The 14,126-nt window shown below is 32.1% G+C and overlaps 1 protein-coding gene across 21 annotated transcripts in view; it reads right to left on the minus strand.

The window, feature by feature from the left end:
* Positions 1-2,386: 2,386 nt before the first annotated feature.
* MUC19 (mucin 19, oligomeric) overlaps positions 2,387-14,126 on the minus strand; it is a 103,190-nt gene continuing 91,450 nt past the window's right edge. For 7 of the 21 annotated variants that reach the window (XM_074194811.1, XM_074194818.1, XM_074194819.1 and 4 more), the window contains 5 exons: positions 13,800-13,837; positions 12,249-12,359; positions 11,003-11,042; positions 5,794-5,902; positions 2,402-2,704 (listed from right to left, as the gene is read on the minus strand). In XM_074194811.1, the coding sequence (XP_074050912.1) occupies positions 2,539-2,704; positions 5,794-5,902; positions 11,003-11,042; positions 12,249-12,359; positions 13,800-13,837 (464 nt within the window). In that variant the 3' untranslated portion in view covers positions 2,402-2,538. Of the gene's footprint in view, positions 2,705-5,793; positions 5,903-11,002; positions 11,043-12,248; positions 12,360-13,799; positions 13,838-14,126 lie in introns of all 21 variants that reach the window. The other 14 variants (XM_074194807.1, XM_074194808.1, XM_074194809.1 and 11 more) reach the window with 6 other exon arrangements.

A 14,126-nucleotide genomic window follows, 5' to 3' on the forward strand; every position in this document is an offset into this window, starting at 1 on the left:
CCCTGCTCTTCAAGAACTCATAGTCTAATGGGAAAAGACATAGGAATGGTCCTTTGGGTCCTTAGGTTACAGCAACAAAGCAGTTGGTATTGCCTTTCTTTAATATCTTTATTCTTTAATATCTTTAATTCTTTAAAATCTTTAATATCAATTTAATTGATAAAATCAAATCAGTTTCTGATATTGAACCATTTGACAATGTCAAGGACTTTGATAGCAAGAACTTTATTTTCTGAGTCTTTAGTAGATGTCTATAGAAGCAGTTGTCAGATTGCATGTGGAGACTAGATAACATCTCAGGGCATTGGGCTGGATGGAGTCCTATTTTCAATAGTATAAGGTTCAGTTTCCTGGAGTCAGAAGAATTTGGAGGGAAATGGTGATAAAGGAATGATGGCAGTAACTTTACTTGCCTGGCACATGATACTTTTTATCTCTACTACACAGATCCCTGCTCCTTTAACTGAACTGATTTGCCTTTTCTATGAATGGTAATTTATTGGCACTTGATGCAAATGCATTATTCTTCTCCTTTGGAGTTTTTTCCCTCAGTGGTGAATGTGAAGAGCTGGATTGGAAGTAAGATAATATTCTTGGGGTACTGACATTTCCATGACTCTTGTGCTTATAGTTCTCTTTTGAGCAACTGGTTAACAATTGGTGGTGGTAATGAGGACAAAGTTTGAGGAATTTACTTTCCTCTGAATCTCATGTTAAGTATTTGCAGTTTGTTCTCAGGCCTTTTCTCATTTCTTATCCCTTTTGACCTCTCTGTAGCCTCTTCTCCTTGAGACTCTTCTCTTTACATTTGTAATAGCTTTCTCCTACCTGTCTGAGCACTACTTCTCTTTTGCTGAATATTCATCCTAACTATGGGGTAAGGGAGTCCCAAAAACTCTGTCGTGAGTGCTCTTCTCTTCTATTAATATTTCACTTGGTAATCTCATCTTCATGATGCCCATCCAGTACAGAGGACTTCCAGATTTACTTGTCTAACCCTAAACATTTCTCCTACCCTCTAGTTTTGAAGCTTTAGCTTATTATTACTGGATTTCCATAGACATTTAAAATTCCCAAACTGTCCCAAATTGAATGCATATTTCTCAACTTTTCACTTTTCCTAACTTCTTTTTAACTGTCAGGGGTGCTAACCATCTTTTCTGTCATCCAGACTCACTATATATCAAAAATCCTCGTGTCAGTATCCTTGGTGTTGCTCCAGACCTAAATACAATCATATCTGTCTAGTTTTTCTGATGTCTTCAACCTACAGTACAACTGTCAGTTTGTTAATTAGTCATCTAGCTAGATTGTTGTATATACTTTGGCTACCTGTCAACTGATCTTCAACGTACATGATGTGATTTTCCAAAGGTTTCCCTTTCCATACCACTTATTGGAAGGTCCTCATCATGCAAACTCTTTTATTACTCCCCGATATAATTGCTTGAACTTCCTCAACTTGTGGAACCTGGATGCTGACTCTAATTTAAGTACTGATCAAGCAGATGAGAGGAAGATAATAGAAAATGTTAAAATGATAAAAACTAGTTTGGGTATTTTTGTGGCTTTGAACCTACATCTCAATCCCTACATTTCTTTTGATTTTACCTATGTATTTTATATTATTTCACAGGCAAGGCACATTGTACCTATATTCATTTTAATTGTTTAAGGAAAATGAATAAAACCTTTATAAACTATGTGGAGTGCTCAGGCTAATTCCCCCTCTACTAATTCTCTTTGGAAACTTCCTGAAATGGAAAAATTTCTTCTGTCTACTCTCTTTAAGTGGTATGTCTGGAATTCCTTTTATGGGACTTGATAAAGTAGAGCAAAGAACCATTGTTTGGGTGACATAGATCTCAAAAGTTCCTAATTCAGTCTCCTCAGCATCCCACTCTGTTTGCAACCTGGCTTGCCCTGCAAGGTTAGCTTTATATGATCCTAGTAGGCACCTTGTATATCTGTGTTTATGTTTCATTTCTATTATTGTCAGATCAGAAAAGATAAATGTATCTGTTTATGGCTTGACTAGAGCTGAAGATTTCTGTTGAAGTGCAGTGACCAAATGCTTTCTTTGGCCAGCATAATTAGGTATGCATCTGACTTTTTCTTTCTTATGTGTTATCAAATAAACTACAGGAAGTCTCTCTTCAAGGGCAAATAAAATACAGTCAGGACATGTGGGTGAAAGTGGGGAAAAGCTTAATTGAATCCCTTTCTCCACTGGCACTTCTGAGAGAGTCTTAAAAATGTTTGTCATACCAACATATTTTTCTCCTTTCAGTACAGTAATGTTATAACCATGTGCCATTAAATTAAATACATTCACACACTGATATCATGCAAAGAAACATTTATTTATGAGATACAATTAATAAGTGAATAAAATTCCTTACTTTGAAACACCATTACATATTTTAGAGTTAGAGAATAACATTTTTATCTTCACTTTTTGACTGTTTTTATACTTGGAAATATCTTAATCATAAATACAAATAAAGAGGGAATTTTCTCTGGAAGTTAAAATATTCATTAGAGTTTTTCACAAAGATTTTTGCATGAGCAAGAAATGATGTGTCTATATGTATAAGGTAATATTTTCTTCTGAGGACAACTAAGGGTGATTTCTCGATTCTCATACATATCTTCTTGGCAGCACATACATGAGTTTTCCACTTGAAATGTCTCATAATTATACCTAAAAGAAAAGGCAACATGTGCAGTCATCATGAGAACATACTTATCGAAGATGCATGAATTATTCTGACTTTTTCCTCTAATAAAATCAAATGAGTGTAAGCTTCCTTGTTACATATCTGGACTACTGCAATGATTTCCTAGTAATTCTTTTCTTCTCTATAAGACCCTCCTTCAGTTTGTCCTTCCCACTAATGCCAGTTCTCATCTCTGTAATTTATCTAGTCACTCCTCTTTACCAAAGAACTCATAATTTTCAAGTATATATTTTTCTCTTTCTCCTATAGGGCATTAGATTGTGCAGTGATTAGATCATTGGATCTAGAATCAAGAAGTTTGTGTGACCCTAGACAAATTGTTTAATCTCCATCTGCCTCAGTTTCCTCAATTATTCCTTAAAAAGAAATAGCACTGAGAGTCATAGCCAAGATGGCAGAGTAAAGGCATACCACTCCTAAAATCTTTAAATAATGAATATAATCAAATTCTGGAATCCATAAAAAAGACTGAGTGATTTTTGAGCCCAAGACAACTTGGAAGATCTGTGGGAAAGGACTGTTACACCTGGATTAGAAAGGGCCCTCAGTCCAAACCCAAGCCTTGCCTGAGTGAACTGGCTCCAAATATCCAGGAATAGCCCAGAGGGTATGCCTGAGCCTTTGGGGGTACTTGGGGCCATGGTAGTGGTGACAGTTTCCAGACCTCTCAGCCCAGGGACAATTGGAAAGGTCAGCAGGAAAACACAAGAGTGAGAGTGGAGCCCAGTTCAACATAGTAAACACCTGGTCCCAGAGGACCAGGAGCAGGTCTGGGGAGGCATCAGGCAGTGAGCCACCAGGCAGCTGCTCCCAGCTCAGCTCATGAATGTTAAGGGGGTATTGGGGATATTGCAAAGGTCTTTTTGCTATGACCTGAGGCAAGATTCTGTTGCTTTGCCCATACTCAGATCCAAGTAGCAGTCTGGGCCTCAGACCCAGAAAGTGGAGCAGAAGCACAACAGAGTTCACTGCCTACAGTGGAGCACAGATTCTCCTCACCATTTCAGGACAGAAAGGAGTGCTTGTGGTTTTCCACAGACCAGAGCATAGTCCAGGAGAGCAGTCAAATCTCTCTTAAGACCTTAGAGTAATTAAGAATTTGCAGGTCCCTGAGGAGTATCCCTGAAAATAGCTGAAAAAACCCTCAAAAGCTTGGGAGAGTGTTTTTTCCACCCTGGAAATAGAACCTTACAAAGACTTAAAATCAAATCATAGGCTGAAGAAATGAAAAAACAACAGAAGAAGAAAAATCCAACCATAGACATTTACTTTGGTCCTAAGGAGTATCAAAATACCCATTTAGAACATAATAAAGTCTAAGCTTTTGAATATAAAACCTCTAAAAAATATGAATGAATTGCTGACTATGGAAGAGTTCAAAAAAAGGTTTTGAAAATCAAATAAGGGCAGTACAGGAAAAATTAGAAAGAGAAATGAGAACAATGTGGAAAAATGTTGTATGAACATTCTCATTTATTAAGTCAGTTAGAAGAAGCCTGTATAGATAAGGCACAGGAGGGAGTTGAATTTGAATGTTTAATATATACAAAAAAAATGAAGTTAATGGATGAGAAAGGAATGCACTAGGTAGGATAAAGGGAGGATAAGTTGTTTCGTATCAAAAAAGGCAAGAAAAAGATTTTGCAGTGGAGTGAAAGAGGGGGAAGGTAGGGGAGAGTGAAAGAGCCTCACTATCATCAGAAGTGGCTCAGAGAGAGAGAATAACATACACACTCAATTGCATGTTAGAAATCTATCTTACCATAGAGAAAAATAGGAGAGAAAAGGGTTGAGAGAAAGAGGATGGGGGATGGGAAGTCAGCTGTAGGTGAGAGGAGAGAAGGAAGATTGTGGGAGAGGGTAGTCAGATACAACACACTTGTGAGGAGGGACGGGGTGAAAGGAGAGAGAGAGAGAATGGAGTAAATGGGAATGGGGAGGAATAAGATAGAGTGAAATACAGCTAGTAATAGCAACTCTGGGGGAAATGTTGAAGCAATTTCTCTATTAGACTTTTGATAAAGAATTCTATCCTTCTCAAAGGCAGAGTTGATGGTATCAAGAGTACTTTCTTTTTTCACACTTCATTTTTCTTGAAATTTTATTTCTTTTAGATAGGATTTTTTAAATAATATGAATAAAATTATAAAATAAATAAATAAAATAACAGAAACAATAAACATGGAATACCACTTATTACCATTTATTACCAGGACTGTTGTATCTATAGATATATTATGATATATAATCTATCTATCATCTATCTATCTATTTATCTATCTATCTATCTTTCTGTCTTTCTATGTATGTATGTATGTATCTATCTATCTACCATCTATTCATCTATTAGGCACTATATAAATAATTATTCACTTCTGCTAGAGGAGCGAAAAGACAAATTAAAGAAGAAACATTGATACTGTTGTTTGATGCACTAAATATCTAAGTAAATCAGCCGTTTAAATGTTTAAATATAGTATATGACTATTTTGCTTATAAAAGTTATATATTTGTTTTAATATTAACAAATATCCAAAGAAACTATATGATATAAATAAAGGCATACATTTATACATAAATACACACATTCATACATATATTATATATACATATATATATATATATATATATATATATATATATAACATATAAACTATAAAATTTGAATATGACAACATGGAAGTGTGTTAAATGAGGACCTTGCCTGAACCCTTCATTTACAAGAAAGTGAATCCTTTGTTCTACTCAATGCTCAATACAATAAAATTTTTTTATAAATTTTAGAATATTTTAGGCTTTGGAATTTTATATATTTTTAAAAAATATCTTGACTCAAATTCTTTTATACTATTGTGCCCATCTTCTCCATATAAACGTTGTGTAGTATGCACAGGAATGGATGAGCTGCAATCAGTGCATTACTGGACACACTATACAAATTGATGAACTACAGATCCATTTCAGTATTTGAAAAATGTTCATAAAGTTCAATTATCTCTCAGCTCTTAAAAAAGTTACTACCGCAAACATTTGGGGGAAAAACCCAACTTACGTGAGTAATTTTTTACATTCCCCACTACACTTTGCCATCTCAATCTTCTTCATACAGCCTTTGTACTCAACAGTTACATTCACGGGAATTGGTTTGCAGTCTTTCTTACCTAAAACAAAAGGAATGTCATTGACAGAAATAATAATTTAAATTGCCAAATGCTAAAACATAACTATCAAGAGACTATCAAGTTAAAAATTCATCAAGAAGTTAGACTGAAATGGTCTTTTAAACAAATGCATTATTAACTTGCCTCTTTTCAAACTGGTTAAGAGAAAAGAAAAATGTTTCTAAAATCATGTGGAAGTTTTTCAACTGAAAGGGACCTCAGAAGTTTCTTCATTTTAAGTAAGAAGGAAAACCTAGAAACATCTCAAACTCAATGTTATTAACTCACTATATCTTTCTTTGTAAATTTTTTAATAATTTATTTAAGGCAATGGGATTAAGTGACTCCTCCAAGGTTTCACAACTAGGCAATTATTAAATGTCTGAGGCTGGATTTGAATCCACATCCTCCTGCCTCCAGGCTTAGTACTCTGTGCCATCTAACTGTCCTCACTCTATCTTTCTAATGAAGGATGAAATCCTTCTTCCTAACTCCCCCCCGCCCCAATAACTGTGATACATTGGACTAATTAGCCATATACTCTCTTACCAGATCCTCCTTGTGATTGATTATAAAAATGTTAGATAGAGATTTCACAGAATGCAGAGCTTGTGATTGAAATCACAAATTTGTTTATGTGAATGCCTTGTTTCAAATCAGGCTTGTTCTAAATAGAAGGTGACAGTCAACTCCTTCAATATTCCTACTGTAGTGGACAGAGAGCTTGTCCTGGAGTTAGGAGGTCCTGGCTTCAAATCTGATTTCAAATACTTTCTAACTCTATGAGCCTTGGCAGGTCATTTAACTTCTATTTGCTCATCTATAAAATGGGGATAATTGTAGCATGTTCCTCCCAAAGTTGTTAGCAGAATCAAATGAAGTATTAATTGTAATGTGCTTAGCTTAGCTTTATAAATGTTAATGTTGATGATCAAGGGTAGCCTAACCAGCCTTATTTACTTCTTAAAATGTTACAGTATCATCCCACATTGAAAGAATAAGTGCAATTTCTTACAGGTTAAGAGGTATTTCTAGGCCTTGTGAAGGATAATTTCTTAGTACCTTCACTCTTGCTCACTAATGCATCTTTAACCTCTATCTCTTTTTCTTCTTCTCTCCACTCTGCTTCTAGCACCTTCCTATATGCCTAAAAAAATACTCAGTTTTCTTTAATCCATAAAAACATGCTTATTCCTCTAATTGTAACAAGAATATTATTATTATTATCATTATTATTATTGCATCTACCTTTCCTTACACCTTTTGAAAAAGTTGACTAAATTCAATTCCTTTTTGTCTTAGCATCTACTGTCTCCTCAATCTTTTAATATTAGATTTCTTTGTCTGCTTAATGAAATCACTCTTCAAAAGTCACCGATTATAATCTAATTTCTGTAGCTAATAGTCATTTTAAGTCCTCAACTTCACTGAGTCTCTGCAGTACTGGATACTTTACCACCTCCATTTGCTAGTGAGGCTCTCTTTCTTTGACTTCTATGATACTATAAGTCATCTAAATTCCTTTTTCCCTCATTAACTCTATCTCTTTTATTGGTTCCTCATCTTTTTTTTCAGCTCTAAGATGGCTGTTCAATTAATATCTTAAGCTCTCTCTTCTTACTCCCTTAGCAAGTTTAATAGTTCAATAGCAACAGTTAATACTTCCAACTTCCAATGGCATCTGACTCTCTTTATCTCTGACCTTTATCTCAAACATGAAATGTAACTTCATATATCCATCTGTCTGATGGAAATCTGCCTCTCCATCTAGCTTATTCAAAAACAGAGCCTTATCTAATTTACCCAAACCTGTTCTTCCTTTGATTCTACTATTTTTATCAGAGGTACAAGAATAATACCAGTAAAACTTGATAGAAAAAGATTGAAAGAGCAGGTAAAAAAATCACGATAGCATTTATAAAATAAAGGAGTTCACCTTCAAAGACATTAATGAGAATTGTATAAATATAACTATAAAGTACTGATTACAGAAATGCCATCCTACATGATTGGGAAAATATTATTTACTTATACATAGAGGACTCAATAGACTAAAAATGGCAATACTACTTAAATTAATTTGTTTATTCAATGTCATACCAATCAAGCTACCACAAGATTATTTTATAAAACCAGAAAAATAACAAAATTCTTATAAAGTGCTAAACAGATCAAGAATCTCATGAGAAATAAGAGAAAAGAAAGAGGGCCTAGAATGGACAGATCTCAAATTATATTACAAAGTGATAATATTTAAAAACATTTAGGTATTGGTTAGATCATAGATTATTCAACAGATTGTTCAGTTGGTATAAAACATACAGAAGTTAATTTATCTAATATATTAATATTTCATTACCAAAAGGATCCTACCTATTGGGACAATGCTTTACTATGAGACAGAAACTGCTGGGAAATTGGACAATAAAATGAAATATATTCAATTTAAGTCAACACTTCACATCTTATACAAAGATAAGCTCCAAATGAGTAATATTTTATAAATATCACATCAAAAACATAAACCTATGTATGAAAAGGAGAAAATTGTTCATGACAAAAATATAATAGAAAGAATAGCAAAAATTAAATGGGTAATTTTGATTACATAAAACTTTAAAATTATTTTGCATAAAGAAATCTAATTAAACTAAAATAAAGAGGGAATAATCAATTAAAGTACTACTGCTGCATTGTTTCTCTGATAAAAATTTCACTTCTAAGATTCATAAGAAATTAATATAAATTTTCCGATAAAGAGCCAAGATTATACCACATGAAAAATTCATCCAAATAGTTGCTAACTGGATAAATACAGACCAAAACAATTCAGAGTTTATATCTTGCACCCATCAGAGTGGGACAGATTACCAAAAAAAAAAAAGAAGCAAAATGATGAAAGAAAAATATTGACATTCTGTTGGTATTGGCATATTGTGAATGGGTACAACAATTCTGGAAAGTAATTTGCAATTATATCTAAAAAATTTACTTAACAGTATGCCCTATCCTCCAGTCATACTACTACTAAATTGTACTAAAATGACACAAAGAAATAGAAAAGGAAATTTTATGTATAGAATCTTTATGGGAATTCTTTTTTTGTTAGCAGAAAAACAGATTGATATCAATTGAGGAGGGACTCTATAAGTTGTAGTTTAGAAATGTGATGAAAAATTGTGCACTAACAAATGAGATAATAAATGATTTCAAAAAGACACGAAAAAAAAGACTCATATGACCTGATATAGAGTAAAATATATGAAGAACCAGAACAAGTTATACTATAAAATTACTTTTATGAAAATAAATTCTCATGGCTTTCATAAACTAAAGAATGAAATACACAAAAGCAATACAATTTATATAATAACAACACTGAAGCAACTTTAAAAGATATTAGAATTTTGACAAACAATATCCATTATTGAAAGTAGAGTACTAATGATGAAACATGCTTTCTTCAAAGAGTTGCCTATCAAATGGGGAATGCAAAAAAAACTGTGGTATATAATTGTAATGGAATTTTATTGTGCTATAAGAAATGACAAGAATAATATCAGAAAAACCTGGAGTTACATGAACTGATGCATAGTGAAGTGATCAGAACCAGAAGAAAATTGTACACAGTAACAGCAATATAATTTGATGAAGAACTGTGATGACTTAATTATTTTCAGGAATATAATGATCCAAGACTATCTCATTTTATTTTTTTTTATTTTAGGTTTTTTAACAAGGCAATGGGGTTAAGTGGCTTGCCCAAGGCCACACAGCTAGGTAATTATTAAGTGTCTGTGGCTGGATTTGAACTCAGGTACTCCTTAATCCAGGGCCAGTGCTATATCCACTGTGCCACTGAGCCTCCCCTCCAAGACAGTCTTAAAGGCCTAATGATGACACATACTGCCTCCAGAGAAAGAGCTGGTATCGTTTAAATACAGACATAGTTTTGTAAAATTCAAGTATTCTAGTACAAAATAACCAATTAAGAAAATTTTTACATAATTGCATATGTATCATCTATATGTGATTACATAACCATCTCAGGGAAGGGTGAGATGAGGGAGGGAGGGATAGATAGAATTTGGAACTTAAAACTTAAAAAACCAAAGTTTTAAAAAATGGAAAAAATAAATATATAAGATAATGAAGTTTAAAAGAGTGATTTCTGAGGACAATTATCAATAACCAATGATTTGGAGAAATCTAGAATTTTATTTTTCTTTAAAGTTCTAATTTCAAAAATGCTTAGTTTCTTGAAGAAGTAGTCTGGAATAGTCTTTATCCAAGGGTGACATTACATGACAGGTCTTCATTGAACTCTTTGAAGAGTATCTAAACTGTGAGCTTTTTGCCATGTTTATCTTTGGCCTGAGAGACATAACCAAAAATTCTTTCCTTTTATTAATAAATATGTGGACCTCGTTAATAAAATAATTAAGTACCTATCTCTTGAACATTTTAAATAGCCATAGTTACATTGCAGAGGTGATTGATTTAGAGCATAAAATAAAAAATGTTCAATAGGTATAAAGAATACAGAATGACACAGAATAATATTTGTGATTATATGCCTTTATATTATATTTATAAGTATACCTTTATATAGAAATACACATAAACATGCACACTTGTATGCATATATACACAGATATGTATATGCATACATATGTGCTATATATGCAGTCATGTAGGAATGTTTTACTTTATCATGTATATTTGTTACAAGAAATTCACTTTTCTTAAAAATAAGTGAGAAAATGGGTTCTTATTTTTTTTGAATATAGAGGTTTAAAACCTCTTGAAATAGAACTTTAAAAAAAGATGTGAAATGATGTATGCATGTTTAAATGAAGTGAAGTCCTTATTACTAGTTTAATTGCTTTAATTTGTTACATGATAACTTCTCACAAAATGTAAGAAAGCTAAAAGTTTAAAATGTGAATCAAAAAAATCTTACCAATCAAAAATTTTTCATTATGTGCTACAAAATATGCAGCTCAACCTGAGGCTTTTCATCCATGAATATAACTTTATTTGAAATAAACAGTATTATTTTCAGATGAAATTATCTTTAGGTATTATAAGTATACTCACAAGTATAGCAACATTTTTTTGAATCATATATTCTGCTTTCCTAGAAAGATAGGGGAAAAGAGTGAAAAAGATTAATCTAAAATGACATTTTGTACCTTGTCATTGAGTCATAAAATATTAAACCATAGTTAAATGGAACAAATGAATGGACTTTTCTTATACCCAGATACATTGGGTGAGATAAGATAATATTTTTAGTAATAATTTAAAATTATATACTTATTTTAATTCTTTTAAAACATTTCAATGAGTTGCCTTCCTCTATCTCATTCTAGGAGTCTTAAATATTTAGTATAAGGTTATCAATGCAAGATTTTGTCATGAAAACCACCTATAGCAAAAAACCAATTAATTATTCATATGACAATTCTACTGTATGTCACTTATAATTTTGAAAAACAATCGAATGACATGTGTACAAAATTACAGTAAAAGAATATATCCTAAAGGGACGGAAGTAGATTTTATATACAGTATATTATTTGCATATCATATAGTATTTTATATTTTATATATACATTTATATGTTACCAAATGAGATAAAGTATATTAATGTTTTTCAAATCTTAAAGTTCTATACATTTTTATTCTATTCATTCTCACCCCTTTAGGTATATACACTTTATGAAAATTTAAACAAATATAATTTTGGATTTCTTTTATCCTTAATATCCTTTATCCTTCCTTTATCCTTAAAACCTCCAGTTTTTTTCATTTTTAAAGTTTAACCTGATTTCACTCACTCATCAACTCCACTGGATCTAAGATATGCTTTTCATTTATTTTATTTTTCCTTTTATCCTTTTCAATGTCTTATACCACAAGCTACTGCTAACTTGTGTAATCTGTATTTGTGTCTGCGTGTGTGTGTGTGTGTGTGTGTGTGTGTGTGTGTGTGACTGTATAATCTGTTTAGCTATATCAAATTTGGTTCATTCTAATTCTCACTTTTTGAAGGAAATTGTTAAATTTCTTTTTGTGGAGAAGAACTCTCTTGGAGCTTTTCCCAAAATTTTTCTGTTAAGAGACTTATTTCAGATATATAAATACTAAAAAATATTACAAATTAGAAAAACATACTTCTGAACATTCCTACATTTATTTGGCACTGGACCAAAAAAATCCTTTGGAGAACTTTTGGAAGGAACAAAAATATGTATCCATGTTATGAAAGGGAATGGAGACATTTTCTTTTTTAAAAAATTGATTGAATATTTTGATTTATTAATTTCATAGAATGACATACCTCAGAGCACCAACTTTGCTTTGGGCAATCTTGAACCACTGTGACAAAGCCATTTTGAGTACAGAAATAGGACACACATGGATTATGGAGATCATCAAAAGATGCACCAATCTGGAAAGCAAAAACATGAGCATATTATTAGTTCTTGTATCCTGGTATTATTAAAAGTGGAGATAATTTTTAAAAATTTTCACCTTAAGATTACAATGAGAATCTGTCTATGTTAGGTAGTACATAAAATCTATTTTTACAAAAAAAATGGAAAGCATTTATCCAGATATGCATTTGAGGTTAAAGAGAATCTTCTTCAATTTCATTATGCATTATTTAAACATGGATATTGTCCTCAACATATCCTTCAGAACCTTGTCATAGCAATAGACCAGTTCTGAGTGGAGCTATGGTGAAAAAATTCACACCCTACAGACAATCTGATTAACATTCCTCATAGGTTGGTCATCACTTGGAGCACATGAAAAGAACTTGTTAGAATTGTACTTCTTCCAAGAATTCGGGTTCATCTCTATAGTGTGATGCAACATTGGAATAGTACTTTACTGGAGAATTTATTAGCAAAAATCCAGCAAAATCTTAAGCAACCTTAACTCTGATCACTTGAAGTAAAACAGCTAAATTTCAAGTAAACAATCTGATTATAGAGCTTTTGAGAGAGGGATATAATCAAAATATAGTAACATAGGAAGTATGTACAGTTTAAATGCAGTCCTAGAGATATCATATATATCTCTCTCATAACATATTGAGGTAATACATATTCTGGTTGGTAGCCCTGTTGAATGGAAAAGTACTTGATCTTAAAACCAGAATTTAATTATATTCATTGTACTATGATTCAATTTTTATTCAATATTTATTAAGTACTATCTATTTGCAAACTTGAAAGCAATGTTCAGTGTATAAAGTGGTGGACCTGAAGTTAGGGAGATCTGAGTTCAAATTCAGTCTCAGAAACTTATTAGCGGGGTAACTGGGAAAATTATTTAACCTTGTTTGCTCAAGTTTCTCATCTGCAAAATTAGCTAGAGAAGGAAATGGAAAACCACTCTAGTATTTTTGTTAAGAAAGCCCCCGAAAGGTCACAAAGAATCAAACACAACTGAAATGACTGAACAAACAACAATCCCTACTTAAGAAGTTTTAATGACTAGACATTTTTCCTTTTAAGAGGACCGATTTATAGACTTATTTGATCTTTTGAAGTGTCTTATTTGGGGAAAGGGAAAGAGTATTACATTTTTAATCACTTCGATCATTTTTTTTAATAAATTTCCTTGATGTTGTTGGAGTATGCTGAAATCTGGAAGACATGAGTTCAAATCATAATTCCAAAACTTATTAGCAGTGTGATCCTGGTCAAGTTTGGCTTAGTTTACTCATTTATAAAATGGGGATTATAACCATGCCTACCTCTCAGGTTTGTTGTAAACCTAAAGAAAATAATTGCAAAAAACCTGGTAATACTTAAAGTGCTATATAAATGTCAACGATTTCTCATTACCTAAAATATTTGGAAATTGACAAGGACTTTACCTTATAGTCTATGTTGTTATAAAAACATTTTCTTGGCTCTGAAAGGCAATCACAATAATCATTACTACAATAATCAGTGTCTCAGTAAAATAATAAAAAAATTTTTTTCATGGGTGAGTGCAGTTAAAATTGACAAAAAGATCTACATTTGTCAAATATTGTACCACCTTTCCTCATGCAATTATCACCATTTTTTCTGTATCTTAATACTATTCTCATTTTCTTAGATATTATTAATTATTAATAGATATTATTTTGTAAAAGAATTAAGGTGTATATTTGGGAAGGGAGAAAACAAATTTTAGGTGAATATAAAAGAAATAGTTA

The sequence above is a fragment of the Macrotis lagotis genome, chromosome 7 (genome assembly GCF_037893015.1).
Source record: "Macrotis lagotis isolate mMagLag1 chromosome 7, bilby.v1.9.chrom.fasta, whole genome shotgun sequence".
NCBI classification, from domain to species: domain Eukaryota; kingdom Metazoa; phylum Chordata; class Mammalia; order Peramelemorphia; family Peramelidae; genus Macrotis; species Macrotis lagotis.